This window comes from Piliocolobus tephrosceles, chromosome 19 (assembly GCF_002776525.5).
Source record: "Piliocolobus tephrosceles isolate RC106 chromosome 19, ASM277652v3, whole genome shotgun sequence".
Lineage (NCBI taxonomy): Eukaryota > Metazoa > Chordata > Mammalia > Primates > Cercopithecidae > Piliocolobus > Piliocolobus tephrosceles.
Genome location: NC_045452.1, coordinates 19,176,151 through 19,192,057, shown reverse-complemented (window position 1 = coordinate 19,192,057; position 15,907 = coordinate 19,176,151). Strand labels below are relative to the sequence as shown.

At 49.6% G+C, this 15,907-nt stretch overlaps 1 protein-coding gene across 4 annotated transcripts in view; it reads left to right on the top strand.

Moving 5' to 3' along the window:
* Positions 1 to 15,907, top strand: part of MFNG (MFNG O-fucosylpeptide 3-beta-N-acetylglucosaminyltransferase) — a 36,670-nt gene that overhangs the window by 14,953 nt on the left and 5,810 nt on the right. For 2 of the 4 annotated variants that reach the window (XM_023222062.1, XM_023222060.1), the window contains one exon: positions 2,172 to 3,134. In XM_023222062.1, coding sequence (XP_023077830.1) covers positions 2,172 to 2,238 — 67 coding nt within the window. In that variant the 3' untranslated portion in view covers positions 2,239 to 3,134. Of the gene's footprint in view, positions 1 to 2,171; positions 3,135 to 15,907 lie in introns of those variants that run through there. The other 2 variants (XM_023222061.1, XR_002733588.1) reach the window with 2 other exon arrangements.

The window sequence follows — 15,907 nt, the reverse complement described above, 5'->3', positions numbered from 1 at the left end:
TAGATCTGAAGAGCTCTCCCAGCCCCAGTCCTCTGGGTTCTTCAGGAGCCCCTGGAAGGCTGAAATGCCTTCCCTGAGCACAGGCAATGCTCTCATGGTGGAACTTCAGGTTCTAATGGGGGATTGTTTATTTTATCTCTTTTGGATTTATTGTTTCTTTGATACTCTTAAATGCTTCTTTTAGGTAGGTAAAGGGTTGGAATAATGCCTTCCAGTTCTGCCCAGAACTGGCCATGGGGAGATGGGCCACCCAAATTCACTCCTGACTGGTCTAGAGCAGTCTTGGAACATAGCCTATGATATGCAGCTTCCTTTCCACACACCAGCACCTGCCAGCCATGGCTGTTTTTTTTTTCTTTTTCTTTTTTTTTTTTGAGATGGAGTCGATGGAGTCTCGCTCTGTCGCCCAGGCTGGAGTGCAGTGGCGCAATCTCGACTCACTGTAATCTCTACCTCCCGGGTTCAAGCGATTCTCCTGCCTTGGCCTCCCGAGTAGCTGGGATTACAGGCGCCTGCCACCATGCCTGGCTAGTTTTTGTGTTTTTAGTGGAGGTGGGGTTTCACCGTGTTGGCCAGGCTGGTTTCTAACTCCTGACCTCAAGTGATCCGCCTGCCTCGACCTCCCAAAGTACTGGGATTACAGGCATGAGCCGCTGCCCCCGGCCCAGCTATGGCTTGTGATTCTGGCCAGGGGTGGTGGGATGGAGGTGGAGAGGAGTCGGGGGAGGGGACACATGGACTCTGGGTCCATCAGTCCAACCCCAGAACTGATGCTTGACCCCCTCCCAGCATCTCCATCAACTAATGGGCTGGCTTCACCTTGCATGCCTCCAGCCATGGGGAGCTCCTCCCTCCTGTGGCAGTCTATTCCATCTCTGCGCAGCTGGACTGGCCCCAGCCGTTCTATTTCCATTTCTGCTCCCTGTAGTGACATGCAGTGGGTCTGGAAACTGGGGAAGGAGGCCTGATCCTACCTTTGGGGACTGAGCAGGGACTGAGGGCGGTAATGAGTAGAGGAGGGCATGGGTGAACTCTGGGTTCACTTGAGTGACAGAGACTTATCCAGAGGGAGTCCTGGGGGGCGGAGAGTCCGGGAGACTGTGTGTGTAGGGGATGAGGGTGAGTATGCGGGTACAGGCTGTTATGGGAGAGTAAGCCAGAGCCCTGATATTGACTGGGGAGTAGTGGCTGGCCGGGGAAGGCTTCTCTGAGGAGGTAACGTGAAGGACCTGAAGGGCTAGCAGGAGTTCGCTAGGAGAAGAGCAGGTGGCAGATCGCTCCTGCAGAGGGGACAGCATATGCAAAAACCTGATGGCAGGAGACAGGCCTTGACCTGCTCAAGGTAGGAAAGGGAGCCTGTGTGACCAGAATGTGGAGAAGAGGAAGGAATGGTGTCAGATTTGGTTGGGGACGTGGCAGGGGGCCTCTCCAAGGCCTTTGTAGGCTCTGTCTGGATGCTTGCGATGCTTGGGGGAACCAGGGCCCCTGGCCCTGACATTCTGCAGTGCTGCCTGTCCCGGGGCAGAGGGCTCCCATGATGCTGAGGGCCCTTGTGGCCAAGGCTGCGTTGAACAAGTTGGATATTACAAGGAGACAGAATTTGGCTCGATATAGGAACAAAAATTCAAAATTCCAAGATGAATGAAGCTGCCTTCTAATAGAATGAGCTCCCATCAGCAGAAGTGTGTAAGCCATAGCTATACTGACAAGAGGTTTAAGAATTGCTGTTAAATTTCCTCAAAGCCCAAAGATTTTAGAAATCATAGATTACTGTCAAATGGGTCTGGAGCCACTTAGATGGTCAGATGATTGGCCTCAGCTGAGGTCTCTTTATGGCTTCTCTGGCTTTTGAAGTTTCTCCAAACCAGCAGTTCTCAAGTGGGGGTGATTTGTCTCCTAGGGGACATCTGGCAATGTCGGAGACATTTTTGATTATTACGATTTGGGAAGATGCTCCTGGAATCTTGTGGGTAGAGCTCAGGAATGCTGTTAAATATCTCGCAAGGCACAGGATGGCTCCACAACAAATAATTCTCTGGCCCTAAGTGTTAGTGGTGTTGAGATAGAGAAACCCTGCTCCAAACCGTTTCTGTGGCATGTGTCCACCTAGGAGAGTGGGCTGAGAGCAGAAGTGGGGGTGACCATCCTGTCCTTTTCTGGTTTCTCTGCAGGTTTCGCTCCCTCCATTGTCTCCTCTACCCAGATACACCCTGGTGTCCCCAGCTGGGAGCCCGATGAATCCTGAACTGCTGGGCAAAGGTTGGGCAGAGGCTTCTGGGTGTGCCTTGGCTCGCAAGGTGGCACTGAGGGTCCCTGGCAAGTGTCTTGTGATAGGCAGTCCCTGGCAGGGCCTTCGGGTGGTTGGCAAGCCCAGGATCTGGGTGGCAATTGGCACTGAAGGTACCCCAGGCCCCTGGGAGGTGAGTTAGACAGCCCAGGGGACCAGGTGGATCAGGTGATGGCCAGAGAAGCTCCAGGGGCTAGACTCCTTCAGGAGGCTGAACTGAAAAAGGGCAGGGGGCACTTGAGCTGGCCTGGGGCTCAGGGGCCCTAACCCTTTAGGCAGTGACGTGGCCTCTGGGTGGGGTCTGGCCCTTGGCCCTGGCTCATGTCTCTCAGTCATTCCCCTGGGGCTCAAGCACTGGGCTGCCCACTCCTGCCTCCCTCGCCTGGGTCCTGAGTTCCTAAAGGGATATGGGAATGATGGCAGAACCCAGGGTCTGAAGCACCTGCTGTTGTTGCCAACAAGTCTCCCAAAGCTCCTTGCTCCCCACCCCTTGCTAACAAGACCAGATTTGGTTTGGATCCTCAGCATGCTGGGACCCAGATGATGGAGCATAGTGGGTCCCAGCCAATCGTGATGATCCTTTTTGCTCATTTCCCAGCCTCCCTTGCTGTTAGAGGCTACCATGGGACCAGCTCTGGCCAGAGGGAACTAAGCAAATCCAATAGAGGCATTTCTGGGGAAGGTTTTGCAGCCCACTCCCCATCTTTCTGCTGTGAATGTGGGTGTGATGGCTGGATCTGGGGCAGCCACCTTGCTACCATGAAGGAAAGGCCAAGACAATCATCCCAGCTATTCCCTCCAGCATCTGGTTCTGTACGAAAATTAAATGCTTATTTGTTTAAGTCTCTCTTGGTCCAGTTTTCTGTTACATGCAGCCAAAGTGTTCCTGATGGGGATAGGGTCTTTGTCTATCACAGTGCAGATGGCGGTCACTTTTGGTGGTGTGATATGATGCATGCAAAGACCATGTTACAGAGCCTGGCACAGAGAAAGGAAGGGTGTAGTGGATGGTGACTGTTACTAGTGTGTTTGTGAGTCATGGTGTGTGAGGCAGTGCACAGGGGTATGTGTGTGTGTGTGTGTCATGTACCTTCTACATGTGTCTATGCATAAAGATGTACATGTGTTTTTCTTTTGTTTGTTTGTTTTTTTTGACAGAGTCTCACTCTGTTACCAGGCTGGAGTACAGTGGCACAATCTTGGCTCACTGCAACCTCCACCTCCCAGGTTCAAGCAATTCTCCCAATTCTCCTGCCTCAGCCTCCTGAGTAGCTGGGATTACAGGCACATGCCACCATGCCTGGCTAATTTCTGTATTTTTAGTAGAGACAGGGTTTCACCATGTTGGCCAGGATGGTCTCGATCTCCTGACCTTGAGATCCGCCTGCCTTGGCCTCCCAAAGTGCTGGGATTACAGGCGTGAGCCACCACGCCCAATCTGTGGTGTGTGTTTTTGTGGCTGTGTTGCACATGTGTACATGATGTGTACATGTGAGCGTGTGTGCTGTGAGGTGTGGAGTGGTTCCTCCTTTTCTCTGCCCCTGGGTTGGGGGAGGTCAGAGAATCAGGGAAGGCGGAATGGAGACTCAGGGCTGAGGGACTTAGCCTCAGGTATCAGATAATGGTGCCAAAGGGCGATTTGACAGCCAAGGGCAGGAACTGAATAAACACAAGTGCCCTTGGAATGTCGGATCCCAAGGAGGTGGATGGATGAGTGAAAGTGATCATGGTGAAATTTCAGGTATGGCGGCATGTAGGCAGGGAAGGGTTAGAGAGGGGAGGTCTGTATCATGCCCAGTGATGCTAGGAGTTGGAGTCACAGTGAGGCTCTCGGATGGGGAAGGAAGAGGAGGGATCCTGAGGGCCAGACGGGCCCTGACACAGGGAGCCAGGGCCAGGGGCTCCACCCTTGAAGAATCAGAAACTGTCTTCTGGCTACATCTGTGTTGGGGACATCTGGAACCACTGAGCACCTGAAGCCAGCCCCTTGTTTTCCAGGGAGGAGAGGTCCAGAGAGGGACTGCCACGTGCTGTGGTCACACAGTGAGTTGGGTGCAGCCGGCCTCTTGTGCTTCTTCAAAGCCCCGTTTCTTTCTGGGCTGGCCCAGGGCTGGGTTTATGGGATGCCAGTCAAGTGAGGGCAGCTTCTGGCCCTGCAGCCCGGTAGGGCTGGAATGGTGCCATCCATAGCCGCCGTCCTCCCCACCCCACCCAGGGAAGGCTGCTCATCGGCCCGCATTTAGACGCAGCAGCAGATTTTCGGGTTGCTCCCAGATCCTGAGGGTCGGGTGGAGGGAACAGGACTTGGGCCATCTGCTGCCTCCATTGTCCCAGAATAGCTGGGGGTAGGGAGGGGGAGCAGAGTCAGCAAGGATCAGAATTGGGATGGAGGAAGGAGGGAGTCTGAGTTTAACCCTTTGCGTGTCTGCCTGGGAAGTTAGGAAACTCCCTGTGCCGTGTGCCGAAGTGACCCATCTGGGCCCCAGAGGGAGGGCCTGAGTGTGGGGTGGGGTAGCAAGGTTAGGCCACCTAGTCTTGGCCTTGCCATGCCCCTTGGGCACATAGCTGCCGCTCAGCGTCCTTGCGTTTAGCCTGAGCCCTGCCTGCCCATTTTAGGGTGCACATGGATGGGATACTTTGAGGACCATGGGTGGTCACTGATCCTTCGGCTGGTTGGCTGAGGGTAGGCCCCCATGATAACAGGCTCAGAGAGTGACCCCAGAACAGGAGCCCTGGCCTGGGGCAGACATTAGAAGGAGCCTAGAGATCTCCTCCAGGGGTCTACGGCTGCCTCAACCAGCCCCTGTCCCCAGCAAGGAGAGTGCAGGGGGCCCAAGGTAAACCTCCTCTCCTCCCAGCAACCTTTTTTTTTTTTTTGAGACAGAGTCTCACTCTGCCACTGAGGCTGGAGTTCAGTGGTGTGATCTTGGCTTACTGCAACCTCCACCTCCCGGGTTCAAGGGATTCTCGTGCTCCAGTCTCCTGAGTAGCTGGGATTACAGGCATGTGCCACTACGCCTGACTAATTTTTGTATTTTTAGTAGAGATGGGGTTTTGCCAAGTTGGCCAGGCTGATCTTGAACTCCAGACAAGGGATATGCCCGCCTTGGCCTCCCAAAGTGCTGGGATTATAGATGTGAGCCACCGCACCCGGCCCTGACAACCTCTTAATTGATGCACCTGCACCTGCTGTGAGTGAGGTGGACTCCACCCCAGGAGGCTGGTGACCTAGCATCTCAGCTTTGCCCTTCTGTAACTATTGATGCCAACAGAACTATAAACGTAAATATCTACCATCAAGGGCATGCTGGCGGTCAGGCACTGTTCTAAGTACTTGACATAAATTAATTCATTTCATTCCCACCTATTTGAAGTAGGTGCAATCATTATTCCTGTTGTACAGATTGGGAAACTGAGGCACAGAAGGGGAGAAGGTCCTTGGGCCAGGTCACAGGTCTCCTCGGTGCCAGAGCCAAGGTTGGAGGCAGCCTGGCTCTGCAGTGGTCATCTCGCTGCGGGACGACTTTGAAGAGTTGGAGAATCTCCTCAGGCCTGGGCTCCACCCTGCTGCCCACCTGTGGCTCTAGGCCCTTAGGCAGGTGGCTTCACTCTTCACTGGCCTCATCTGTAAAATGGGCACAGTGGTTCCTATGCAGCAGGATGTGAGGCTTTGAGATGCTGCCTAGGAAGCTCCTGATGCGGGGTAGTTGCTCAGTAAGTAGCACCTCTCTGTCCTCAGTAGTAAGAGGTAGGGGTACTGGACTGGCCATCACCTCCACTCCCTGCCCGGGCTGTTATCACAGCAGCCTCCTCACTGCTCCTGTAGTTCTCTCCCCACTGCTCACTGGCTCCAGGCACAAGGGCCTCCTTGCTTGCTGTGGCAGGTGCCACGTTCTCTGCCAGCACCAGTTCTTGCCTCTCCTTGTATTGCAACCCCCATTCCTGCATGGCTGGCTTGTTCTTGTCAAGCTCCCATGTCCCATCTCTTAGGGAGGCTCCCCACTCCCATTACACAGCAGCCACTCGTGGTCATCAATGACCTCCTGTTACAGTCACTCATAACCCGTCACCCTTGCAGACCTGCCTTCCAGGTATTTGTTTGTTGTCTACTCCCACCTGGCTGTGAGCTCCATGATCAGGGATCCCTTTGCTTCTGTTCCCTGCAGCTTGTGACCTGGCATAGTAGATGCTTAACAAATATTTGAGGAACAAATAGAAACATAAATGAATGGACTTCTCAGATCTCTTCCATCTCTGTCTGTATTTTAGGATTCTGTGAAAGGTACCGAAATAACTGAGGCAATGCAATGGGGGCTTCTTAATGGAGGGATCAGACTGGCAATAGCAGAATGCACCAAACCTTCTTCTTCTTCTTCTTTTTTTTTTTTTTTTGAGATGGAGTCTCGCTCTGTCACCCAGGCTGGAGTGCAGTGGTGTGATCTCTGCTCACTGCAAGCTCTGCCTCCCGGGTTCATGCCATTCTCTTGCCTCAGCCTCCTGAGTAGCTGGGACTACTGGTGCCCACCACCATGCCCGGCTAATTTTTTGTATTTTTAGTAGAGACAGGGCTTCACCGTGTTAGCCAGGATGGTCTTGATCTCCTGACCTCATGATCCGCCCGTCTTGGCCTCCCGAAGTGCTGGGATTACAGGTGTGAGTCACCGCGCCCGGCCGATCCTATGATTTTATGTGCTGGCCGTGGCTGGCGTCTTGAGCCCCTTTGCCTTCATTCTTCCCTAAGGGTGAGCGGTGCACCAGCGCCCCACACCTTCTTAGTATCACCCAGAAAGCATTCTTAGTATGCTCCAGATGTGATCCCGTAGGAAGGATGCAACACTTCCCAGGAAGTCTGCTTGCTAGAATAATTGACACTACATCACATCCACCCTCTGGACCTAAACACCAGTCCACGGGAAGCAGCAGGACAGTGCAACAAGTTAAATGACACCATGAGGGTTCGGTCCACCACATCAACAATGAGGACAGTCTCACATGACGAAGGGCCTGGTTTCCTCAACAAGTAAAAGGGCATAAAAAAGAAGAGAGAAGGGACTGTTACAGAGGAAAAGAGATTTAAGAAATAAAGCACCAAAATGCAATGTATGGGCCAGGCCCCGTGGATCATGCCTATAATCCCAACACTGGGAGGCCAAGGTGGGCAGATTACCTGAGGTCAGGAGTTCGAGACCAGCCTGGCCAACATGGAGAAACCCCATCTCTACCAAAAATACAGAAATTAGCCAGGCGTGGTGGCAGGTGCCTGTAATCCCAGCTTCTCGGAAGGCTGAGGCAGGAGAATCACTTGAATCTGGGAGGCGAAGGTTGCAGTGAGCCGAGATCACGCTGCTACACTCCAGCCTGGCCGACAAGACCTTGTTTAGATCTTTATTCAAACAGATGAACCCTAAAATGGCATTTTTCAGGACAATGAGAAAATTTGAAGATGGACTGCATATTAAAGGATCTTAAGGAATGGTTCATTTTATTAGGTGTGGTGATGATGTTGGACTTATTTTTAGAAATGTGCTAATGTGTGAGAGATACATTCTGAAATATTAATGGGTGAAATGATCTGATGTCTGACATTTTTGTTAAAAAGGGGCTTGAGAGAGGAATGGAATGAGAATGGCAAAGTGGGGATGGCAGTTAGAGCTGGGTGAGGGGTGCGTGGGAGTGCCTCATACCAGTCCCTTTACTTCTGTAGGGGTTTGAGATTTTCCACAATAAAAGTAAAATGGAATAAATAAAAGTGGGTCTGTACATATTTCATTTCTCTGGCTGTGGCCCTCCCCTTCCAGTTCTCCCCTCCTCCATGCCTCACATTCAGGCCCAGAGAACATCTGTTTTCCAGGCACAGCTGTCCTGGCCCCACTTCCTGTTAGCCCCAAACACCCAGAGAAAGGAAAGCCAGCCTTGACTCAATGCTGGCCCCTGCCTGATTTGCATTTGGCCTGTTGCCTGGTTTCCCAGAGGCCCACCCTGATTTCTTTGGGTTCTGAGCACTTGTCTCAGCTGCTCTGTAACCCAGGAGCACTGCCCCTGGGCACATTCCTCTCCCTACTCATCCTCCAATAATTACTCACCTCCTCTGGCAGGGGTCAGGGTGGCAGAAGTATGGATGGGATGGGTCCCTGTGTCAGGTGCTACACGGGACAATCAGATGCAAGCCCTGCTCTCAATAGGGAGTCCCAATCCCAGTTGGGACATGATTGAAAACATAGCAGCCACGCAGTGGCTCACACCTGTGATCTCAGCACTTTGGGAGGCCGAGGTGGGTGGATCATGAGGTCAGGAGTTCAAGACCAGCCTGGCCAATATGGTGACACCCCATCTCTACTAAAAATACAAAAATTAGCTGGGCATGGTGGCATATGCCTATGATCCCAGCTACTCAGGAGGCTGAGGCAGAAGAATTGCTTGAACTCGGGAGGCAGAGGTTGCAGTGAGCCGAGATTGTGCCACTGCACTCCAGCCTGGGCAACATAGCGAGACTCCATCTCAAAAAAAAAAATAAATAAATAGCACATCATGTAAACAATGATAATCAGCAACCGTGTGGTGCAGGGAGGGTGGACTACATTCTGGGGGGTTCAGGGTGGCAGGAATCAGGCACATTGATGTGTGAAGTAGCATTGTGTCTGGGTCCTAGGCCATGAGGAGATCTGAAGGAGCAGACTGTGTCATACTCCGTCTTGTAGATAGGGCCATGGAGACTCCAAGGAAAGATACAGATGCTGGTTATGGTTATAATAACTACTGTTTTCATGTGCCTTTGTATCTCATCTTGCAGGATAAAGACCAGGTATGTGCCTGGTGCTGTGTCTACACAAAACAGAAGGGGCTCCCTCTGTCCCTCCCTCCCCACGCCTACCCTGCCTGATGCAGCTCTGTGCCTCACAGTATCTGGCACAGTGCTGGGTACGTAGCAGGCAATCCATGAAGACCAACTGATTATTGAGGTCAGTGTTCAAACTCAGGCCAGTAACAAAATGACTGGATAGAATCACAGGCAGTTAGGATAGTTGGTTAAAACAGATCCCAGGGCTCCATTTTAGACCCTCAGAGCCCAAGCCTTTAAAGAAAGGGCCAGGGAATCTGTATTTTTATCTGCCCCCCACCCAGGAGGTCATAAGTTGCTGCTGGGTTAGAGAAGGAGGTGAGGGAGTTAGAAGAGAGTTCAGCACCGTGGACAGAGCCACACTGTCGCCTCCATGGACTCTCTTTCCTGGGACTGACTAGCTGGGGGCAAGGAAGGTCAGTCTCTGTATGTGGCAGGGATCCACAGTCTAATCCCGATGGGGGCCAGGTGACACCTGTGGTCTTGACCCCCGCATGACGCAGCCCCGCTCCCTGCTCCGGGAGCAAGTTTCAGGGAGGACAACGGTCTCGCTGCAGAGACAGCTTCGAGTCTGTGCAGGGAGGGGCCGTATAATAAATATCCCCTCGATTTCCTTTATAAGTTTTAAGCGACCCCCATACTGTGCAAGCAGCAAAGCATGAAGCCTGAGCCTGTGTGAACAAATTAATCTCCCAAACATGGTTTGAGCACCTACTGTGTTCAAGGGCTGTGCTGGTAGCCACAGGGCATGTAGGGATGAGAGAGTGATACAGCCGCCGCCTCAAGCCACCTGCAGCTTGTCAAACATGGTTCACTGGTTGTTAGAAAGGAGAGCAGCCTTGAAGATAACCAGACCCTGAGTCCGGTCAGTGTGCATGTTAGAGAGGCAGCCAGGGGAGTGGAGAGAACAGACATTTGGTGGCAGAGGCTTCCCGCATTTGAGAACTGGCACTGACAAGCTGCGTGACCTTGTGCATGTGTCTTTGCTCTCAGAGCCTCGGTTTCCTGATCTGAGAACTGGGAGTGACTGCATCCCTCCTTCTATCCCTGCCCCACCCCCCAGCATGTACTAGGAAAGTGCCCACCTGGCCTGGTTCCCAGGACCCAACCTCAGCACCATTCATTTATTCATAGACTCCACATTTGCTGAAGACCCATTATATGCCAGGTGCAGTGCCAGACATGGACAATAAGGTGGATGAGAACTGGCACCCAGGGATCTGATACTGGGAGAGTAGGCAGACATGGCTCCTTCTCTTTTGCTCCTGTGCCCCCAGCTGGGCGACGTTTCCAGCTTCCCTTGCAGTGAGGGTGGCCATGTGACTGAGTTCCACCTGATGGATGTGCCCCACTTGCAGGGCTGGCCCATAAAACCCTCCCCCCTGAGATGATCTCTTTTTGTCTTCATCCCTGGCTGGTGAGAAAAGCCTCCGGGTGCAAAAAAGGCAGAGCCTGGAGATGGGAGGGGCCCAGGACCAGAAACAGCAGGAGGAAGTCTGTTCACCAAATAGTGGCACTGAACTGTTGTGAGCAGCAGAAACATACTAGTGTTGAGTTGAGGCCTTAAATTTTGGAGTGTTTGTTGCAGCACTTAGCCTGTCGTGACAAATACAGAGACAGACATCAAGCAGGTGCAAACAAGCAGGAATTTCAGAGATGATAGGGTGATGGAGGAAATAAACAGGAAGGGGACAGTGGAGAATCCTTGGGGAGGATATATGATGGATTTCCTTTGTTTTCTTTTTTTTGAGATGGAGTCTCGCTCTGTCACCCAGGCTGGAATGCGGTGGCGCGATCTCGGCTCACTGCAAGCGATTCTCCTGCCTCAGCCTCCTGGGTAGCTGGGGTTTCAGGCGCCTGCCACCATGCCCGGCTAATTTTTGTATTTTTAGTAGAGATGGGATTTCCCCATATTGGTCAGGCTGGTCTCGAACCCCTGACCTCAGGTGATCCACCTGCCTTGGCCTCCCAAAGTGCTGGGATTACAGTCACCCGCACCCGGCCAGATTTCTTTAAATTCTTCTAAGCTAAACGAATAAACCTTTAGCTCCTCAGGGGTCCTGGTTTTAGGCCATATAACTTCCTTCCCTTCTCAGACCTCCTGAAACCCCATCTCAGGTGATGTATCAATCACTCACTTAACTTCTCCACATTCTGGGTTTTATTTCAAGCACCTGCTGACTAGGTTAGTTTTTAATTTTCTGGGTTGGAAATCTGCCCCTTCATGGTATGTAGCTCCAGCCACCTTTCCCCTTCCTGCCTTTGCCTTCTGGGTAGAGAGCCCTCCAAACTATATTCCCCCTCACTCCACCTCACTGACGATGCCCCCCAACTCCAAGCTTTGTTCAGTAATCAGGTGAAAACATTTTTATACCTTTAATAGCTTTATAGAGGCTAGATGCAAACCATGAGAATGAAAACCATCCAATTTACCAATTGGTTTGCAAGAGACATTTATGTAGTTTAAATCCATTGTCTTTAAATCTGATGCTTTTTAAATTAAATTGAGACAAATTCAAATACATAAGTAATATGTTCACTGTTCCATTTATCTACTGCTGCATTACAAACCACCCCAAAACCTCATGGCATAAAACAGCACCAGCGCTCATTTTGCTTATGAACCCACAACTTGGCAGGCTCCGTGGGGAAAGCTCATCTCTGCTCCATCCACCTCTGCACCGTGTTGACTGAGGTGGCCCCAAGTGGGGTGGGACAATCAGGAGGCTTTCTCACCTGTCTGAGGCCCAGGTGGGGCAGACCCTGATAGCTGGGGCTGGAACAGCTGGTCCTATCGGGCCAGCACTGGGCAGGCATCATTTCCTGTGACTATGAGTGCTCTCCAGTATCTTGTTGCAGGGTAGCTGGACTCCTACATGTTGACTCAGGGCTCCCAGCTAAGAGAGCTCGGTGGAAGCCAAAGGGCCTCTTATGACTTGGTCTAGGAAGATAGGCAGCATCATGCCATTAGAATCCAGTAACCAAGGTCAGCCCATATTCAAAGGGAGGGGATTTAGACTCCCACTTTATCTATCTATCTATCTATCTATCTATCTATCTATCTATCTATCTATCTATTTATTTATTTATTTTTGAGATGGAGTCTCACTCTGTCGCCGAGGCTGGAGTGCGGGGGCGCCATCTCGGCTCACTGCAATCTCCACCTCTCAGGTTCAAGCAATTCTCATGCCTCAGCCTCCCAAGTAGCTGGGATTACAGGCACACACCACCATGCCCGGCTAAGTTTTGTATTTTTAGTAGAGAAGAGGGTTTCACCATCTTGGCGAGGCTGGTCTTGAACTCCTGACCTCAGGTGATCTGCCCGCCTTGGCCTCCTAAAGTACTGGGATTACAGGTGTGAGCCACTGTGCCCGGCCCTAGACTTCCACACTTTTAAAAATGACATGATTAATTTTTTAAAATTGCGTTAAAATATATATAACAAAATTTGCCATTTTAACATTTTTTTTTTTTTTTAGATGAGTCTCGCTCTGTTTTCCAGGCTGGAGTGCAGTGGCACGATCTCGGCTCACTGCCAGCTCCACCTCTCGGGTTCATGCCATTCTCCTGCCTCAGCCTCCCAAGTAGCTGGGACTACAGGTGCCTGCCACCATGCCCAGCTAATTTTTTATATTTTGTTTAGTAGAGACGGGGTTTCACCATGTTACCCAGGATGGTCTCGATCTCCTGACCTCGTGATCTGCCCGCCTCGGCCTCCAAAAGTGCTGGGATTACAGGCGTGAGCCACCACGCCAGCTCTTTTTTTTTTTTAAAGAGACGAGGTCTCACTCTGTTGCCCAGGCTGGAGGGCAGTGGCATAATCATAGCTCACTGCCGCCTTGAATTCCTGGGTTCAAGTCATCCTCCCACCTCAGCCTCCTGAGTAGCTGGGACTATAGGGGCATGCCACCACACTCCGGCTAATTTAAATCTTCTTCTTCTTCTTCTTTTTTTTTTTTGTAGAGACAGGGTCTCACCATTTTGCCCAGGCTGGTCTTGAACTCTGGATTCAAGCGATCCTCCTGCCAAAGCAATCCTCCTGTGCTTGGCTTTTAACCACTTTTAAGTGTACAATTCAGGGGCATTGATTTTATTCACAACGTTGTGTGACCATCACCACAACTTTTTTGTAATGTTTAAGCATAATGTTTTCAAGGGTCATCCATGCTGTAGCATGCATCAGCACCCCGTTCCTTTTTATGGCAGCATACTATTCCACTGAATGGATCTGTCTCAGTTTGCTCATCCATTCATGTCAATGGACATTTGGCTTGCTTCCATCTTTTGGCTATTGTGAATAATGCTGGCATGAACATCGGTTTACAGATACCCGTCTAAGTCCTGACTTTTCAAGTTTTTCAGGGCATATATCCAGAATTGCTAGATCATATGGGGATTCTATGTTTAATTTTTTTTGAGGAACTGCTATACTGTTTTCCATAGTAGAGCATCATTTTATATTCTTACCAGCCATGTCCAAGGGTTCTAATTTCTCCGCATCATGGCCAACACTTATTTTCTGTGTTTTTTTTTTTTTTTTTTGAGACAGAGTCTCACTCTGTCACCCAGGTTAGAGTACAGTGTCATGATCTCAGATCACTGCAACCTCCACCTCCTGTGTTCAAGTGATTCTCCTGCCTCAGCCTCCCAAGTAGCTGGGACTACAGGTACATGCCATGGCACCTGGCTAATTTTTGCATTTTTAGTAGAGATAGGGTCTCACTGTGTTGGCCAGGCTGGTCTCGAACTCCTGGCCTCAGGTGATCCGCCCGCCTCAGCCTCCCAAAGTGCTGGGATTACAGGCGTGAGTCATCACACTTGCTTGTTTTTCTTTTTTAAAATAGCCATTGTCCTGGGTATGAAACGGCACCTCATTGTGGTTTTGATTGGCATTCCCCTAATGATTAGGGATGCTGAACATCTTTGCAGGTGTTACTGGGCACCCATTGTATAATTTCTTTGGAGAAATGTCTATTCAACTCTTTGGCCCAGTTTTTATTCAGGTGGTTTTGTTGTTGTTGTTGAGTCCTCATTCTTTTTTTGACAGCCACATGGCATTCCACATAATAGATGATGTACAGTTTTCTATTGACCAGTCCTCTACGGATGGGCATTTGGATGGTTTTTCCAATCATGTGCTATTCCAACAATGCTGCAGTGAATTTTCTCATACACTTGTTATTAAGTGCAGATGTGAGTACATTGGAGGACTGGTGGATTAAAAAGAAGGTGCATCTATGGTCGGGTGCAGAGGCTCACGCCTGTAATCCCAGCACTTTGGGAAGCGGAGGTGGGTGGATCACGAGGTCAGGAATTCGAGACCAGCCTGACCAACATGGTGAAACCCTGTCCCTATTAAAAATACAAAAAAAAAAAAAAAAAATTGGTCAACTGTGATGGTGTGCATCTATAATCCCAGCTATTCAGGAGACTGAGGTAGGAGAATCACTTGTACCTGGGAGGCAGAGGTTGCAGTGAGCCAAGATCGCACCATTGCACTCCAGCCTAGGCGACAGAGTGAGACTCTGTCTAAAAAAAAAAAAAAAAAAAAAAAAAAAGAGAGAGAGAGAGAGAAGGTGTATTTATCATTTGGGTAGACGCTGTCCAATTGTCCTTGAGAGTGAATATGTCCACTTTTATTCCCACCAGCCATGTAAGAGAGCAAGGCACAGCTATAAAACAAACACGTATGTTTTCGGCATCGTGCCAAAGATTTTGTCTTCCTTGGGGAGGCTAATCTGACATTTCCTCATACTGATGAAAACATTGGCCTAACATTGCACTCTGTCAAGGGATTTGCAACTTAATTGCATTTGTTCATAAAACAGAATTAATATTGCATAACTTGCCATCGACAGAACTAATTTTGACCCTGCACTGTGACAAATCTATTTATGCTTTATGTTTTAAAAATCCGCTCAAAGCTAAAAAAAAAGCTGCTATTTGAATACCATTAAGCTGATATCAAAACTCAGACTCAATCACAGCGTGTCTCCCAATCTTTCCAAATAGCACAACATTTATTTTTCTCAATTCCTTACCAGAGGTATAGCCATGACAATTCATGAGTGGGAATTCTTTTATCAGGAGTATCTAACAAGAGAAGGGAACAACTCACGTATCAAATATTAACTCAACCTGCACATAGTGTGCTATATGTGGATTTAGAGAAGCAGACAGCAGCTCTTTACCAAGCCCACACCAAACCACATGCTCCTCCAACTGTAATCAAGAAAGTAACTGAAATTGTTATGGGCAAATCAGGGCCTAATTAAAAGAGATAAACAGATAATAACCACATTAACTCCATTATATGAATATATGTTTATAATGAACCAGTCACAGTTTTCAAGAAGAAGGGGGATGTTCTCAAGGGGTAAAAGGCATCATAAGCGAGGTACTAACTTGTAAATAAACTCAGGACAGCAGATTCTATATGCTCTGTAAGCAACTAATGTAATATTCATATTAACTATAATAAAGACATATGCCAAGTAAAACGTGATGTGCAGGTGAATAAATGAGACATTCTTAATTGGTATAGATTAAAGCCATAGTAAATATACATTAGCTTTATACTTAGTGTCAATCTAGAAGCTGGTTTACATAAATATCATCTCACTTCTCTTTCCTTGCATGAAACCTTCAAGTTCACCTAGTTCAACCTCTCTCCCAGTAAGTTTGCCTTTCTCCAATGACTGCCGTTTCTTTCTTTCTTTCTTTCTTTCTTTCTTTCTTTCTTTCTTTCTTTCTTTCTTTCTTTCTTTCTTTCTTTCTTTCTT